Source organism: Mastigoproctus giganteus, chromosome 4, assembly GCF_048544385.1.
Source record: "Mastigoproctus giganteus isolate SK-2022 chromosome 4, ASM4854438v1, whole genome shotgun sequence".
NCBI classification, from domain to species: Eukaryota; Metazoa; Arthropoda; class Arachnida; order Uropygi; family Thelyphonidae; genus Mastigoproctus; species Mastigoproctus giganteus.
In genome coordinates this window covers 95,726,834-95,741,059 of record NC_143578.1, presented here as the reverse complement: position 1 = coordinate 95,741,059, position 14,226 = coordinate 95,726,834, and the positions used below count along the sequence as shown (strand labels likewise).

Below are 14,226 nucleotides of genomic sequence, written 5' to 3'. Positions count from 1 at the left end.
GGGGCTTGAAACCCGGTCTACTCAAAGAGCGTGTGCTACTGCACTCCCGCTCCTGCCCACTCAGCTATGGGGGCCTATTATAGAGGAATGGCAGAGGTGTATTCGACTCTGGCAGTAAGCTAGATAATTTTGTAATAACTGAGAGTAAAGTGGAAGAAAAATTGTTGACGATAAACACAAGAAAGGCAACTGGGGTGGATTGAATCTATCCAGTTATATTAAAAGAGGCGGCAAAGGAAGTAAGCAAACCCTTAAATAAAATTATGAGAGCTTCCCTGGACTCAGGGGAGGTACCCATGGACTGGAGATGTGCAAATGTGACCCAAATCCACAAAGGAGGATCAAAGGGAGACACAGGTAATTACAGACCTGTTAGTTTAACTTCTGTTCCATGGAAATTAATGGAGGCACTGGTTAAAGAAGCACTGCAGGATCATCTAGACAAGACTTCAGTTATAGCTCGGACACAGCATGGATTTTTTAAGGGGAAGTCTTGTCTGACTAATTTGATTGGATACTATGATGTGGTCACAAAGGAACTGGATGCAAAGAATAACTTTGATATCATATATTTGGATCTTAGAAAAGTCTTTGATACTGTTGCACATGGAATACTGCTGCACAAATTGGAGCAGTGTGGCATTGGAGGCAAATTGCTGCTATGAATAAAGGTATGGTTGAGTGGGAGAAGAAAGAGAGTTGTAATCAATGGACACTGCTCTTGGTGGACTAATGTTATTAGTGGAGTCCCTCAGAGTTCAGTGTTGGGTCCATTGTCCTTTTCTGTATTTATAAATGATACTGATGATGGTAAATCAGGCTTAATGTGCATGTTTGCCGACGAAACGAAGGTTGGCAGGGTTGTTAATGACACTAATGACAGTATACTGCTGCAACAGGATCTATAAAAGTTGAGCAGATGGCTGAGAGGTGGAAAATGAAGTTTAACATTGACAAATGTAAAGTACTACATATGGGAAGCAGTAATCCCAGAGTAACGTATCAACTCTGTGGTACCACACTGACAGTGGTAGAGAATGAAAAGGACCTGGGGGTAATTGTGCAGGCAGATATGAAGTTTTCTGAGCAGTGCAGACAGTCTGCAAGAGTAGCTCATGGTGTCTTGTCAATGATATGCAGGAATTTTTCTAGCAGGGATAAGGAGGTGGTTATCCCCTTGTATAAGGCAATGGTCAGGCCACACCTTGAGTACTGTATATAGGTCTGGAGGCCTTATTTTAATAAGGATGTAGAGCTGTTGGAACAAGTACAGAGAAGAGTGACAAGATTAGTGAATGGAACAAAGGGTTGCTCTTATGAAGAAAGGCTTAAGTTTTGCAAATTACAGTGTGTGGAGACTAGGCACCTATGAGGTGATCTGATTGAGGTGTATAAAGCCTAATGGTTTGAGCATGCGCAGTGCAGATGGGATTCTTCCTCCTGCTCAGAATAATCGACTGAGAGGGCATAAATTCAAATTGAGGAAAGACAGTTGTAAGATAGATAGATGTGTGTAAGTTTGCCATTAGCCAGTGGGTGGTTGATTGGTGGAACAAACTTCCATCTGTCGTTGAAGTTGATAGCTTAAATAGATTCAAGGCAGAACTTGACAAACATTTGGAGCGAGTGGATGGGTGAAAGAAGGGTTTTTTTTTTTTGGCTGATGCTATATAAGCTTGCTTTCTTGCATCATGTGCCTTTGCTTATGCTAACTGGTTAATCAGGCCACACTTTCTACCAAACAGGCTAACAGGAGAGCTGTACCTTCAGTTCCTGTAGAATGTTCTTCCAGACCTCCTTGATGATGATAATTGTCCACTTCAGCAATGCCAGCACATGTGGTTTATGCGTGATGGTGCACTGGCACATTTTTCTCGGTATCTTAACTAGAAAGTGTGATCAATGGTGAATAGGTAGAGGTGGGCCTGTAATGTGGCCTTCCAGATCACCAGACTTAAATCCTATGGATTTTTTTGCATGTGGGATCATGTAAAAAGCTTGGTCTACACTTCTGACATTAACACAGTTGAGAAATTGCAGTGTCTGGTTGAAGAAGCCTTTCAGCAAATCAGAAATGATCCAGAAATGCCTGAGAGGATTTGCAACTCAATGCAGAGAAGACTACAAAGCTGCGTACGGATGGAAGGACAGCATTTTGTAACATCCTGTAACATCTGTAGAATCCTGTGGTGTTGAAACCAAAAATTAAAAATGTATTATCTTATGTTTAATAAAACCACCCTTAGCAAAGGATTCACAGCTTTTTGCTAAACTAGTGCTCCCATAGTCAGTGGCAGATCTTAACAGAAAACGTGCATTATCTTGAAAATGGTTCATTTGTGTCCCAACGTTCACTGCAAATTTTTTGCTTATTTAATTTGTACTTTTCACCTTTAAATTATTGATAATCATTTTTGAAACACCCTGTATAGAGAACTAAAATAAAATTAAAGATTATGAAAAATTCTATCAAGAAACTAAATGATAGTACCTATGCTCTGTCAGTACTAACAACATGCAAAGAAATGTATAATGCAGTAAACTTTAAAAATCTTTCACCCTCAGAGATTGAGAGTTGCCAGATTTTAAAATTTTTAAAACTGAATTTAGAGAGGTATACTAAGTGGTTAAGCAGTTTTGGAGAAGCATGTTTCAATGAATATTAATCACTAGCAATTGAACTTTTTTATATCTGTAAACATTTATAATGACCAAAAAGTAGTGCTAAGGGTTAAAATTGTAAATAAAAGTTCAATTTAGGAAAAACACTTTCTGAAAGACTTTATGTGGGATGGATATTGGTTTGTTTAAAGCAGCAAAAAAACTCAGAGGCATTGTGTGGGATGGATATTGTCAAGTAATAGGTCCCACCAACTACTTGAAGTAGCAAACAAACTAGTGTTCTGTTCAACTTTGTGTTTATAACATATTCCCAATGTTGGATTTGAAATGTTAACAAGAATGAAAATATTGTTTAGTATAATTGGGTTTACTCATTGGTAGAAAATAGATATGTCTTTTGTCTAATTTCTACTTCAGTGACTCAATAAACCTTTTATAATTGCCGAAATAACATGGAGTAAAGTGTTTTAATTTTTAAAACCACCTAGTATTACCTGAAATTTCTGAGTACACTTCACTTTGGTAAATATAAACAAATATCAGTAAACAGTTACAGAAAAAATATATATATATATAGAGAGAGAGAGAGAGAGAGAATAGTAATGAATGTAATTCAAGAAAAAATGCTCTCACATTGAATGATAAAAAAATTAATTTTCTTCGATGATATTTTGATATATGATGATAATTTGATGATTATTGATTTATGAATATATGATGATGATGATTACATGATGATATTTATATTATATTTTGATTTTAATTATTCATTGTGGAAAAATTCAGTGAATTTTTCATCTCTGATAACAAGGTTCACTAAGTTTCATTTATACTTCCGTTTATAATTTGTTATGCATCTGATTAACTGTATAACTAGTACAGTAATGGTGGAATAAACCTTGTTTTTATGAATTAAATCTTTTGTTTGTGTATATACAGTAGATCATTATTTATGAAAGAGATTAACCATAGATTTAATAAAAAATACATTTTTCCATTTGTACCCATACTTTGCATTCTCTGTCTTTCTATCCTTTATTATTTGTATATATTGTTGTAATAGCTTAGTACAACAAAGTACAATCTTCAGAGAATAAGCATTGCATTCAGAGATTTTTTTGCAGTACTTTGATCCAAGCCCGAGGCGGGATTCGAACCCGCGACCTTTGGGTTGCCAGGCAAGCACTTTACCCACCCGGCTAGCCCGGTCGGCACATTCAGAGAATAACAACAACATTGCATTAATTGCATCAACTAATGGCGCTTCCATAGCCAGGTGGGCAGGAGTGGCAGTGCGTAGCACACGCTTCTTGATTAGACCGGGGTTTGAGCCTGACCACCAAATACAGAGGATGCGGAAAGGTCAGGGAATAACCACTGCATATCCCCGGAGCAATATGGTCTTAGTTGATAATGCTCCTAAAAACCAAAATAACAAACAACAAACAACAACAACAGCTCCCAAAAAAAAACCAAATAACAATAACAACAAGCATCAACTTAACTTTGAAGAAATTAATGAAATTCACTAATGCAGAACTTAGCCATCATACTGACTTGTTTCCAATGCAATGCAATGGTTGGGAAACAAGTGGTGTGTAAAACTCTAGGGCAGCGTTTCCCAAACTGCAGTCTGTGGACTCTTGGGGGGGGGGGTCCATAGAACTGTTCCAGGGAGTCTGCAAAATGGTGGTCTGCAAAATAATATATATATGTATATATATGCTTATAATATACATGTATATGTTATATATAGGAGTCTGTGAACCTTTTTTTTTTTTTTTTTTTTTTCTTTGATTTTTGAAAGGGTCCGTACATCTTAGTACTTTGGGAACCACCGCTCTAGGGGACTGTGAGAAAAATTCAACAGTAGGTTCTTTTCAATGGCCGGGTTGTAATTCTTACTATTATTTTAGTTTCCATCTAATTTATTACTATCCATCTAATTTTTTGTATATTTTTATATTTCTATCTAATTTAATATAAACAATAAATCTATCACAGTATCAGAATTCAGATTTTATTGTAATTGCTACATACTCTGTATTAGAGAACTTTGTTTTCAATAAATTAAATGCATTCAAAGTTATTTAGAAAAAGTTATTCAAATTTATTTGAAATGAATTGGAGTTCCCTGCAAAATCTGTTATTACTTAACAAGACTGAAAACAGAAAAGGCTGAGAACTAGTGATCTAAATTCAGTATGTTATGACTACAGTTTCATTTTGCTTTCAAATAGTACTATCCACCTGCATCATGCATGGATACACTCACACACACACAAACACACTCACCCCTACCCGATTTGTATCATTATTTATTTTATTTTAATTACATGTATTTAATAGGTCAACTGCTAAATGAAACAGTTGTACAATAGTTATGTGTGCAGATGTAAAATTTGTTCCAACATTAGACAAGACTGCAGCAATAATTCAGACACAGCATGGGTTTGTTAAGGGAAAGACTTGACTGACAAATTTGATTGGATATTATGATGTGGTTACAAAGGAACTGGATGCAAAAAATAATTTTGATATCATATTTGAAATCATTGGGTGCTGCTCTTCATGGACTAATGTTATTATTGGAGTCCCACAAGGTTCGGTGTTGGGTCCACTGTTGTTTTGTATATTTATCAATGATATTGATGAAGGTATATCAGGCTTAGTGTCGAAGTTTGCAGATGGTACAATGGTTGGCAGGGTTGTTAATGACAGTAATGGCAGTGTGCTATTGCAACAGGATCTAGAAAATTTGGGAAGATGGGCTGAGAAGTGGCAACTGAAGTTTAACATTGACAAATGCAAAGTACTGCATATGGGTAGAAGTAACCCCAGAGGAACATACCGACTGTTGGTACTACACTTAAGGTGGTAGAAAACGAAAAAGACCTGGGAGTAATTGTGCAGTGAGATATGAAGATTTCTGAGCAATACAGACAGGCTGCCAGGGCAGGTCATGGGGTTTTGTCAATGATATACAGGAATTTTGCTAGCAGGAAAAAGGAGGTGATTGTCCCTCTGTATAAGCTAATGGGCAGGCCACGCCTTGAGTACTGCGTACAGGTCTGGAGGCCTCATTTTAGGAAGGATGTAGATTTGCTTGAGCATGTACAGAGAAGGGCAACAAGATTGGTGAGGGGAATGAAGGGATTCTCTTACCAAGAGAGGCTTAAGTCTGCAAATTGCAGTTGCTGGAGATTAGGCACCTGAGAAGTGATCTGATTGAGGTGTATAAGGCCTTGAATGGGTTGGGCACACTGAATTCTTTTGGTATTCTTCCACTTGTTCAGATTACGAACCTTAGGGGGCATAAATTCAAATTGAGGAAAGACAGATATAGAATAGATGTGCAGAAATTTGCCATTAGCCTGCGGGTGGTTAATTGCTGGAATAAACTACCATCTGTCATTGTGCAAGTTGATAGGTTAAATAAATTTAAGGAGGAACTGGACAAACATTTAGAGAGAATGGTTGTGTAAAAATTTTTTTTTGGCTGATGCTGCATAAGCTCATATGCTTGCTTTCATGCATCACATGCCACTACTACTACTACTACATTAACTAAAAAACAATGTGTTTAATTTTTTCATATTAATGCAAAGCATGATGCACAACTGACAGTATAAATATAACTCATATATTGTTATTTTTTTTTATTGTTAGTCATGTTAATGCATAAACATAAAAAACTTGAGTTACATCGGGTTGAAATAAATGAAATGTATTTAGTTTTATTAGGATAGTCACAGAATGTAGTTTTTTTAAAAGTTTTTCTTTAATAAATTAGTTACTTGATTTTTGAATTAAACAAACTGAACTGTAATTTTGCTTTTTTTTTTTTTTTTGTTTCTTCCCTCTGATGTTTTAGGGGTACCACCATGCAAAGGAATACATCATAACTCAAGGTATATGTTTCCCTTTGGTGAAAGTGATTATTAATTATTATAATTTAACATAACAATAAGATGTTGATCTCCTAACTTCTCCTTCCCTAACACCTTCACTGTTGTGAGAACCATCAGTTGGGTTCCACACTTAACAATTTTATTAATTTAAAAATGGAAGTGCCTAACAGTTTCATGTTTATAATTTATATTTATACTTTATTATTATTATTTTCAGCAGAATTAATAGAGGTTTCTGCTTATATCTTCTATCATATAGATACATCCTATCTTAGATACATAATATTTAAACAAAAATATGTGCACATGTGTAATTAAAAAAGTTTATTTTGTTAGCAAATTTATCAACTCTAAATGAGCCTAATAGATTTATGTTTATACTTTATATTTTTCATTTTATTTTATTTGCAGTAGAATTTTTTTATGAAAATCCCAAATATGAGAGGTATTAAAACCTATAGCACTTAGTACCATGCATGGGTTGGAGGTTGAGAAGATGAAAGAACATATTTGTTGACATTAGACTTGAACTTTTGTAAATATTAAGAGTAGGAGACCGGCAGAATTACTTAACAAGTACAGGTCACTGTTGAAAAAAAGCCATGAATTAGGGTTGAATTTGAAAGTGTCTGCAATTCTGCCCAGACACGATAGGAGGGAGTATATGATGAGAGCCCTGTCGATCAATTTGGCCCTGGAAAGATTGTGTAAGGCTCAAGGGGTAGAATTTTTTTCAGCCTGGTCTGTACTTATTAACAGGAGAGACTGTTTCTACAGGGATGGGATACACTTAAATAGAAAGGGTGCAAGAATGTTTGCTGATGCTATCGAGGCAGTGTTAGGTGGGTCGGAAAACTGCTAGATTGGGGGGATACAAGGACTAATAGATTAACAGTAGCCACTGGCAGAGGTGAAAGTGATTCTTGCACTTCTTCAATTGGAATGAGCAGAAGCCTGGAATATAAGATGCAGGATATTTCAGAGACTGCTGGGAATCATTGGGGTACAAGTAAACACATCAGTTGTGTTAGGGTAGCAAAGAAAAAGAACAGGTGCATGTATACTTGCGTGTACACCAATGCTAGGAGTTATAAACAAACTGAACAAACTGATCTTGCCTAGGAATCGGAGTGTCAGAAGAATCCTTTTTATGAGATATAAAACAGGACTGAGTTTTAGAAGGATTGAATTTAACTAAGTTATCATTGCCCCACTGGAGAATTAGCATTAGTAGAGGCATACGATGCAAGAAAGCAAGCTTATACAACATTACCCCCCCCCAAAAAAAAAAACCCCTCCCATCCATTCACTCCAAAAGTTTGTCCACTTCTTCCTTGAATTTATTTAAGCTATCAACTTCCACAACAACAGATGGAACTTTGTTCCAGCAATCAACCCAGTTGCTAAAGGCAAATTTCTGCACATCTATTCTACAGCTGTCTTTCCTCAATTTCAATGCCCCTCAGGATCGTATTCTGAGTAAGAGGAAGAATCCCATCAGCATTGAGCCTGCTCAAACCATTCAAGGCCTTATACATAAATCTCAATCAGATCACCTTGCAGATTCCTAGTTGCCAGATGCTGCAATTTGTAGAACTGAAGTTTTTTTAGTAAGGCCATCCTTTTGTTACTCTCACCAATCTCATTGCCCTGCTCTGCATCCATTCCAGCAGATCTATATCCTTCCTAAAATGAGGCATCCATACCTGCATGCAGTATTTAAAATGCATCCTAACTATTGCCTTGTACAATGGGATAATCATCTCTTTATCCCCCACTAGCAAAATTCCAGTATATCATTGACAAAACCTCATGATCTATCATAGCAGGTTGTCTGTACTGCTCAGAGAACTTTACATTTGATTGCACCATTACCCCCAGGTCTTTTTCATTTTCAGCTACCCTAAGTGTAGTACCACACAGTCGGTATGTTAATCTAGAATTGTTGCTACCCATATGCAATACTTTTCATCTGCCAGTGTTAAAGTTCAACTGCCATTTTTAAAACAATCTGCCTAATTTTTCTAAATATTGTTGCAATAGCATACCTTTATTACTGTCATTAACCACTCTGCCAATCTTTGTATCATCTACAAATTAGACATTAAGCCTGATATACCTTGATTACCATCATTAATAAATATAGAAAACAACAATGCACCCAGCACTTAATCCTTGGATACTCCACTAATAACATTAGTCCATGAAGAGCAGTGTCCATTAATAACCACTCTCTGTCTTCTCCCACTCAACCATCCCTTTATCAATTAAAGTAACTAGCCCATAATACCACACTGCTCCAATTTATACAACTGTCTTTTATATTGAACAGTATCAAAAGCCTTCTGAAATCCAAGTATATGATATCAAAATTATTTTTTGCATCTACTGGTCTGTGCTTGTTAACAGGAGAGACTGCTTCTACAGGGATGGGATACACTTAAATAGAAAGGGTGCAAGAATATTTGCTGATGCTATCGAGGCAGAGTTAGGTGGATCAGAAAACTGCTAGCTTGGGGGCATACACAGACTAATAGATTAACAGTAGCCGCTGGCAGAGGTAAAAGTGATTCTTACACTACTTCTATTGAAATGCAATTGAGCAACAGCCTGGAAAGAAAGGTAATGAGAATTTCCAGGACTGCTGGGAGTCATAATGGAACAAGTAAATACATGGGCTGTGTTAGGGAAACTAAGAGTAGAAACAGGTGCATGCATACTTGCATGTACACCAATGCTAGGAGTATAGTTAATAAATTCGATGAGCTTGAAGTGCTAGTCAAGACATCAAAGGCAGATATTGTTGGACTATCAGAGACATGGTGTCACACAGACATAAGCAGTGCAGAACTGGAATTTGGGGAGTACAATGTGTACAGAAAGGATAGACAGGACAGGAAGGGAGGAGGGGTTATGCTGTTAGTTAATGTTAGATGTGGGTGGACAATGCAATGTTGAGTCTGTTTGGTGTGACATAAGCACTGGGAAAGGAAAAAATGAGAGTAGGTGTATGTTATAGGCCTAATGAATCTGATGAGTATAATGAGCAATTGTGCAGAGAAATAGAGTGGGCCAGTAAATTAGAGTAATTAGGGATTTTAATTTCTCGGATATTGACTGGAATTTGTGGGTTGGTCAATCCCACACCAGGAAGGCATTTGTGAATTTATTAGATGATTGTTTTCTACAGCAGCATGTTTGGGGATGCAACTAGAGGGAGTAATACTGTTGATCTGATTATCAGTAGTGATACTTCATGAATCAAGAATCTGCAGATAAAGGAACCACTAAGTGGCAGTGATCACAGTGTGATGAAGTGGGATTTACTCAGAGAGGTAACTACCATCAAGGGTAAAGGGAAGGGTTTTTGCTTTCGTAAAGGTGACTACGGTGGTCTGAGACAGTATTTAAATTATATATGGTGGAATCAACTGATGATGTTACCAACTGCAAATTCAAAATGGGAAGCATTCAAAGAATTAATCTTGGAAGCTACTAGGCTTTTCATACCAACTTGTTCAAGATGGATGGATGCCTAAATGGATGTCAGATGAACTAATTAGACATGTGACAGAGAAGAAAAATGCATGGGATACATATAAATTAGGCATCTCCGTAGCCGTGTGAGCAGGAGCAGCAGTGCGTAGCACATGCTTCTTGATTAGAACGGGATTCGAGACCATGACCACCAAATACGGAGGAAGCAGAAAGGTCAGGGAATGACCACCACATATCCCCAGAGCAATATGACCTTAGTTGCTAATGCTCCTAAAAACCAGATAACAAACAAACAAACAAACAAACAAACATATAAATTAACATGTGACACAGAAGCCTGTGATTAGCATTAGCATTAGCATTAGTAGAGGCATTTGATGCAAGAAAGCAAGCTTATGGAGCATCAGCCAAAAAAAAAAAAAAAAAAAAAAACCCACTTCCACTTCACCGCTCTGTTCGTTCAAAATACCTGTCCAGCTGAGCCTTAAACTTATTTAGGCTATCAACCTCCACCACAAGGGATGGCAGTCTGTTCCACCAACCAACCACCCGCTGGCTAAAGGCAAATTTCCGCACGTCTATCCTACATCTGTCTTTCCTCAATTTGAATTTATGCCCTCTCAGGTGATTTTTCTGAGCTAGAGGAAGAATCCCATCAGCATTGAGCATGCTTAAACCATTCAAGGCTTTATACACCTCTATCAGATCACCTCGCTGGTGCCTAGTCTCCAGACACTGTAATTTGCAAAACTTAAGCCTTTCTTCGTAAGAGCACCCCTTTGTTCCATTCACTAATCTTGTTGCCCTCCTCTGTACTCGTTCCAGCAGCTCTACATCCTTCTTGAAATGAGGCCTCTAGACCTGTACACAGTACTCTAGGTGTGGCCTGACCATTGCCTTGTACAATGGAATAATCACCTCCTTATCCCTGCTGGAAAAATTCCTGTATATCATTGACAATACTCCATGAGCTACTCTTGCAGTCCGTCTGCACTGTCAGAGAACTTCATATCTGCCTGCACAATCACCCCCAAGTCCCTTTCATTCTCTACCACTGTCAGTGTAGTACCACAGAGTTGATACGTTGCTCTGGGGTTACTGTTTCCCATGTGTAGTACTTTACATTTGTCAATGTTAAACTTCATTCGCCACCTCTCAGCCCATCTGCTCAACCTTTCCAGATCCTGTTGCAGCAGTGTAGTGTCAGTAGTGTCCTTGACAACCCTGCCAACCTTTGTATCATCTGCAAACTTGGACATTAAGCTTGATATACCATCATCAATATCATTTATAAATACAGAAAACAATAATGGACCCAACACTGAGCCCTGAGGGACTCCACTAATAACATTAGTCCACGATGAGCAGTGTCCATTGATTACCACTCTCTGTCTTCTCCCACTCAACCACCCCTTTATCCATAGCAGCAATTTGCCTCCAATGTCACACTGCTCCAATTTGTGTAGCAGTCTTCCATGTGCAACAGTATCAAAAGCCTTTCTAAGATTATTGTTAATTTGTAAGTATTAATTTGTAAGTATCCCATGCATTTTTCTTCTCTGCCATATGCCTCATTAGTTCATCTGACATCCATATAATATCAAAGTTATTCCCTGCATCCAGTTCTTTTGTGACTGCATCATAGTATCCAATCAAGTTGGTCAGGCAAGACTTCCCCTTAACAAAACCATGCTGTGTCTGAGCTATAACTGAAGTCTTGTCTAAATGATCCTGCAGTGCTTCTTTAACCAGTGCCTCCATTAATTTTCCTGGAACAGAAGTTAAGCTCACAGGTCTATAGTTACTTGTGTCAGCCTTTGATCCTCCTTTGTGAATTTTCGTCACATTTGTACATTTCCAGTCTATGGGTACCTCCCCTGAGTCCAAGGAAGCTCTCATAATTATGGCTAAGGGTTTGCTTACTTCCTCTGCTGCCTCCTTTAATATAACTGGATAGATCCCATCCACCCCGGGTGCCTTTCTTGTGTTTATCTTCAACAGTTTCTCCTCCACTTTACTCCCAGTTATTTCAAGATTCTGTAGCTTACTGCTAGAGTTGAATACACCTCTGGCATTCCCCTTGCTGAATAACTCCTCATGTGTGAATGTCGATGCAAAATATTCATTTAGTTTGTTAGTTACCTGAGCAGGATCATCAACAGTTAACCCATCAATATCAAGTGGACCAATCTGATTCATCCCCTTCCTTCTAGAGTTTACATAAGTAAAGAACTCTTTGCTGTTTTTCTTTGCATCCCTTGCCAAGGATTTCTCGTAATCTGCCTTCGCCTGCCTAACCTCCTTTGTAACTTGGTTGCATATCAACTTGTATCTATCATAGGCTTCTGTGTCATGTGTTAATTTGTAAGTATCCCATGCATTTTTCTTCTCTGCCATATGCCTCATTAGTTCATCTGACATCCATTTTGGCCTAAACCTTGAACAATATTTCTTAGTTGGTATGTAAAGCCTCGTAGCTTCCAAGATACGTTCTTTGAATGCTTCCCATTTTGAATTTGCTGTTGGTAACATCATCAGTTGGTCCCACTGTATAGAATTTAAATACTGTCTCAGTCCATCGTAGTCGCCTTTACGGAAGCAATAACCCTTCCCTTTACCCCTAATGGTAGTTACCTCTTTCAGTAAATCCCACTTCAGCACACTGTGATCACTGCCACCTAGTGGTTCATTTATCTGCAGATTCTTAATGCATGAAGAATCACTGCTGATAATCAAATCAAGAGTATTACTCCCTCTAGTTGCCTCCCGAACATGCTGATGTAGAAAACAATCATCCAATAAATCCACAAAAGCCCTGCTAGTGCGTGAGTAACCAGCCCCCAAATTCCAGTCAATATCTGGGAAATTAAAATCTCCCATTATAAGACTCTCTGATTTACTAGCCCACTCTATTTCCCTGTACAGTTCCTAATTATACTCATCAGAGTCATTAGGCCTATAGCACACTCCTACTCTCAATTTTGATCTCCCAATGCTTATGTCACACCAAACTGACTCAACACTGCACTGTCCAGCGATGTCGACTGGCTTCACTTCCTTGGTTTTTATGTGTTTCTTAACTAATAGCATAACCCCTCCCCCCTTCCTATCCTGTCTATCCTTTCTGTAGATGTTGTACTCCCCAAATTGCAGTTCTGCATCCCTTATATCTGTGTGACACCACGTCTCTGATATCCCAACAATATCTGCCTTTGATGTTTTGAGCAATACCTCAAATTCATCAAATTTATTTACTAAACTCCTAGCATTGGTGTACACGCAAGTATACCTGCACCTGTTTCTATTCTTAGCTACCCTAACACAACCCATGTGTTTATTTGTACCGCAATGGCTCCCAGCAGTCTCTGAAATACCATGCATCTTGTTTTTCAGGCTTCTGCTCATTCTAATAGAAGCAGTGCAAGAATCTCTTTCACCTCTGCCAGTGGCTACTGTCAATCTATTGGTCTTTGTCTCCCCCCAAGCTAGTAGTTTTCCGACCCACCTAACACTGCCTCGATAGCATCAGCAAATAGCATCAGCAAGTGATAGATATAAGCTGATCTGTAACCAAGTTACAAAGGAGGTTAGGCAGGCTAAAGCAGATTGCGAGAAATCTTTGCCAAAGGATGCAAATAAAAGTAGCAAAGAATTCTTTACTTATATAAACTCTAGAAGGAAGGGGATGAATCAGATTCGTCTACTTGATATCGATGAAATTGTTGAAGATAAACACAAGAAAGGCACCTGGGGTGAATGGAATCTATCCAGTTATATTAAAGCAGGTGGAAGAGGAAGTAAGCAAACCCTTAGCCATAATTATGAGAGCTTCCCTGGACTCAGGGGAGGTACCCATGGACTGGAGAGGTGCAAATATGACCCCAATTCACAAAGGAGGATCAAAGGCTGACACAAGTAATTACAGACCTGTTATTTTAACTTCTGTTGCAGGGAAATTAACGGAGGCACTGGTTAAAGAAGCATTGCAGGATCATCTAGACAAGACTTCAGTTATAGCTCGGACACAGCATGGGTTTTTTAAATGGAAGTCTTGTCTGACTAATTTGATTGGATACTATGATGTGGTCACAAAGGAACTGTATGCAGAGAATAATTTTGATATATAATTGGATCCTAGAAAGGCTTTTGATACTGTTGCACAAATTGGAGCAGTGTGGCATTGGAGGCAAATTGC

At 38.1% G+C, this 14,226-nt stretch overlaps 1 protein-coding gene across 4 annotated transcripts in view; it reads left to right on the top strand.

Annotated features, from left to right (window-relative positions):
* LOC150086925 (receptor-type tyrosine-protein phosphatase S-like) overlaps positions 1–14,226 on the top strand; it is a 1,004,071-nt gene that overhangs the window by 756,385 nt on the left and 233,460 nt on the right. For all 4 annotated transcript variants that reach the window (XM_090372826.1, XM_090372825.1, XM_090372828.1 and 1 more), the window contains one exon: positions 6,497–6,533. In XM_090372826.1, the coding sequence (XP_090228952.1) occupies positions 6,497–6,533 (37 nt within the window). The remainder of the gene's footprint in view (positions 1–6,496; positions 6,534–14,226) is intronic.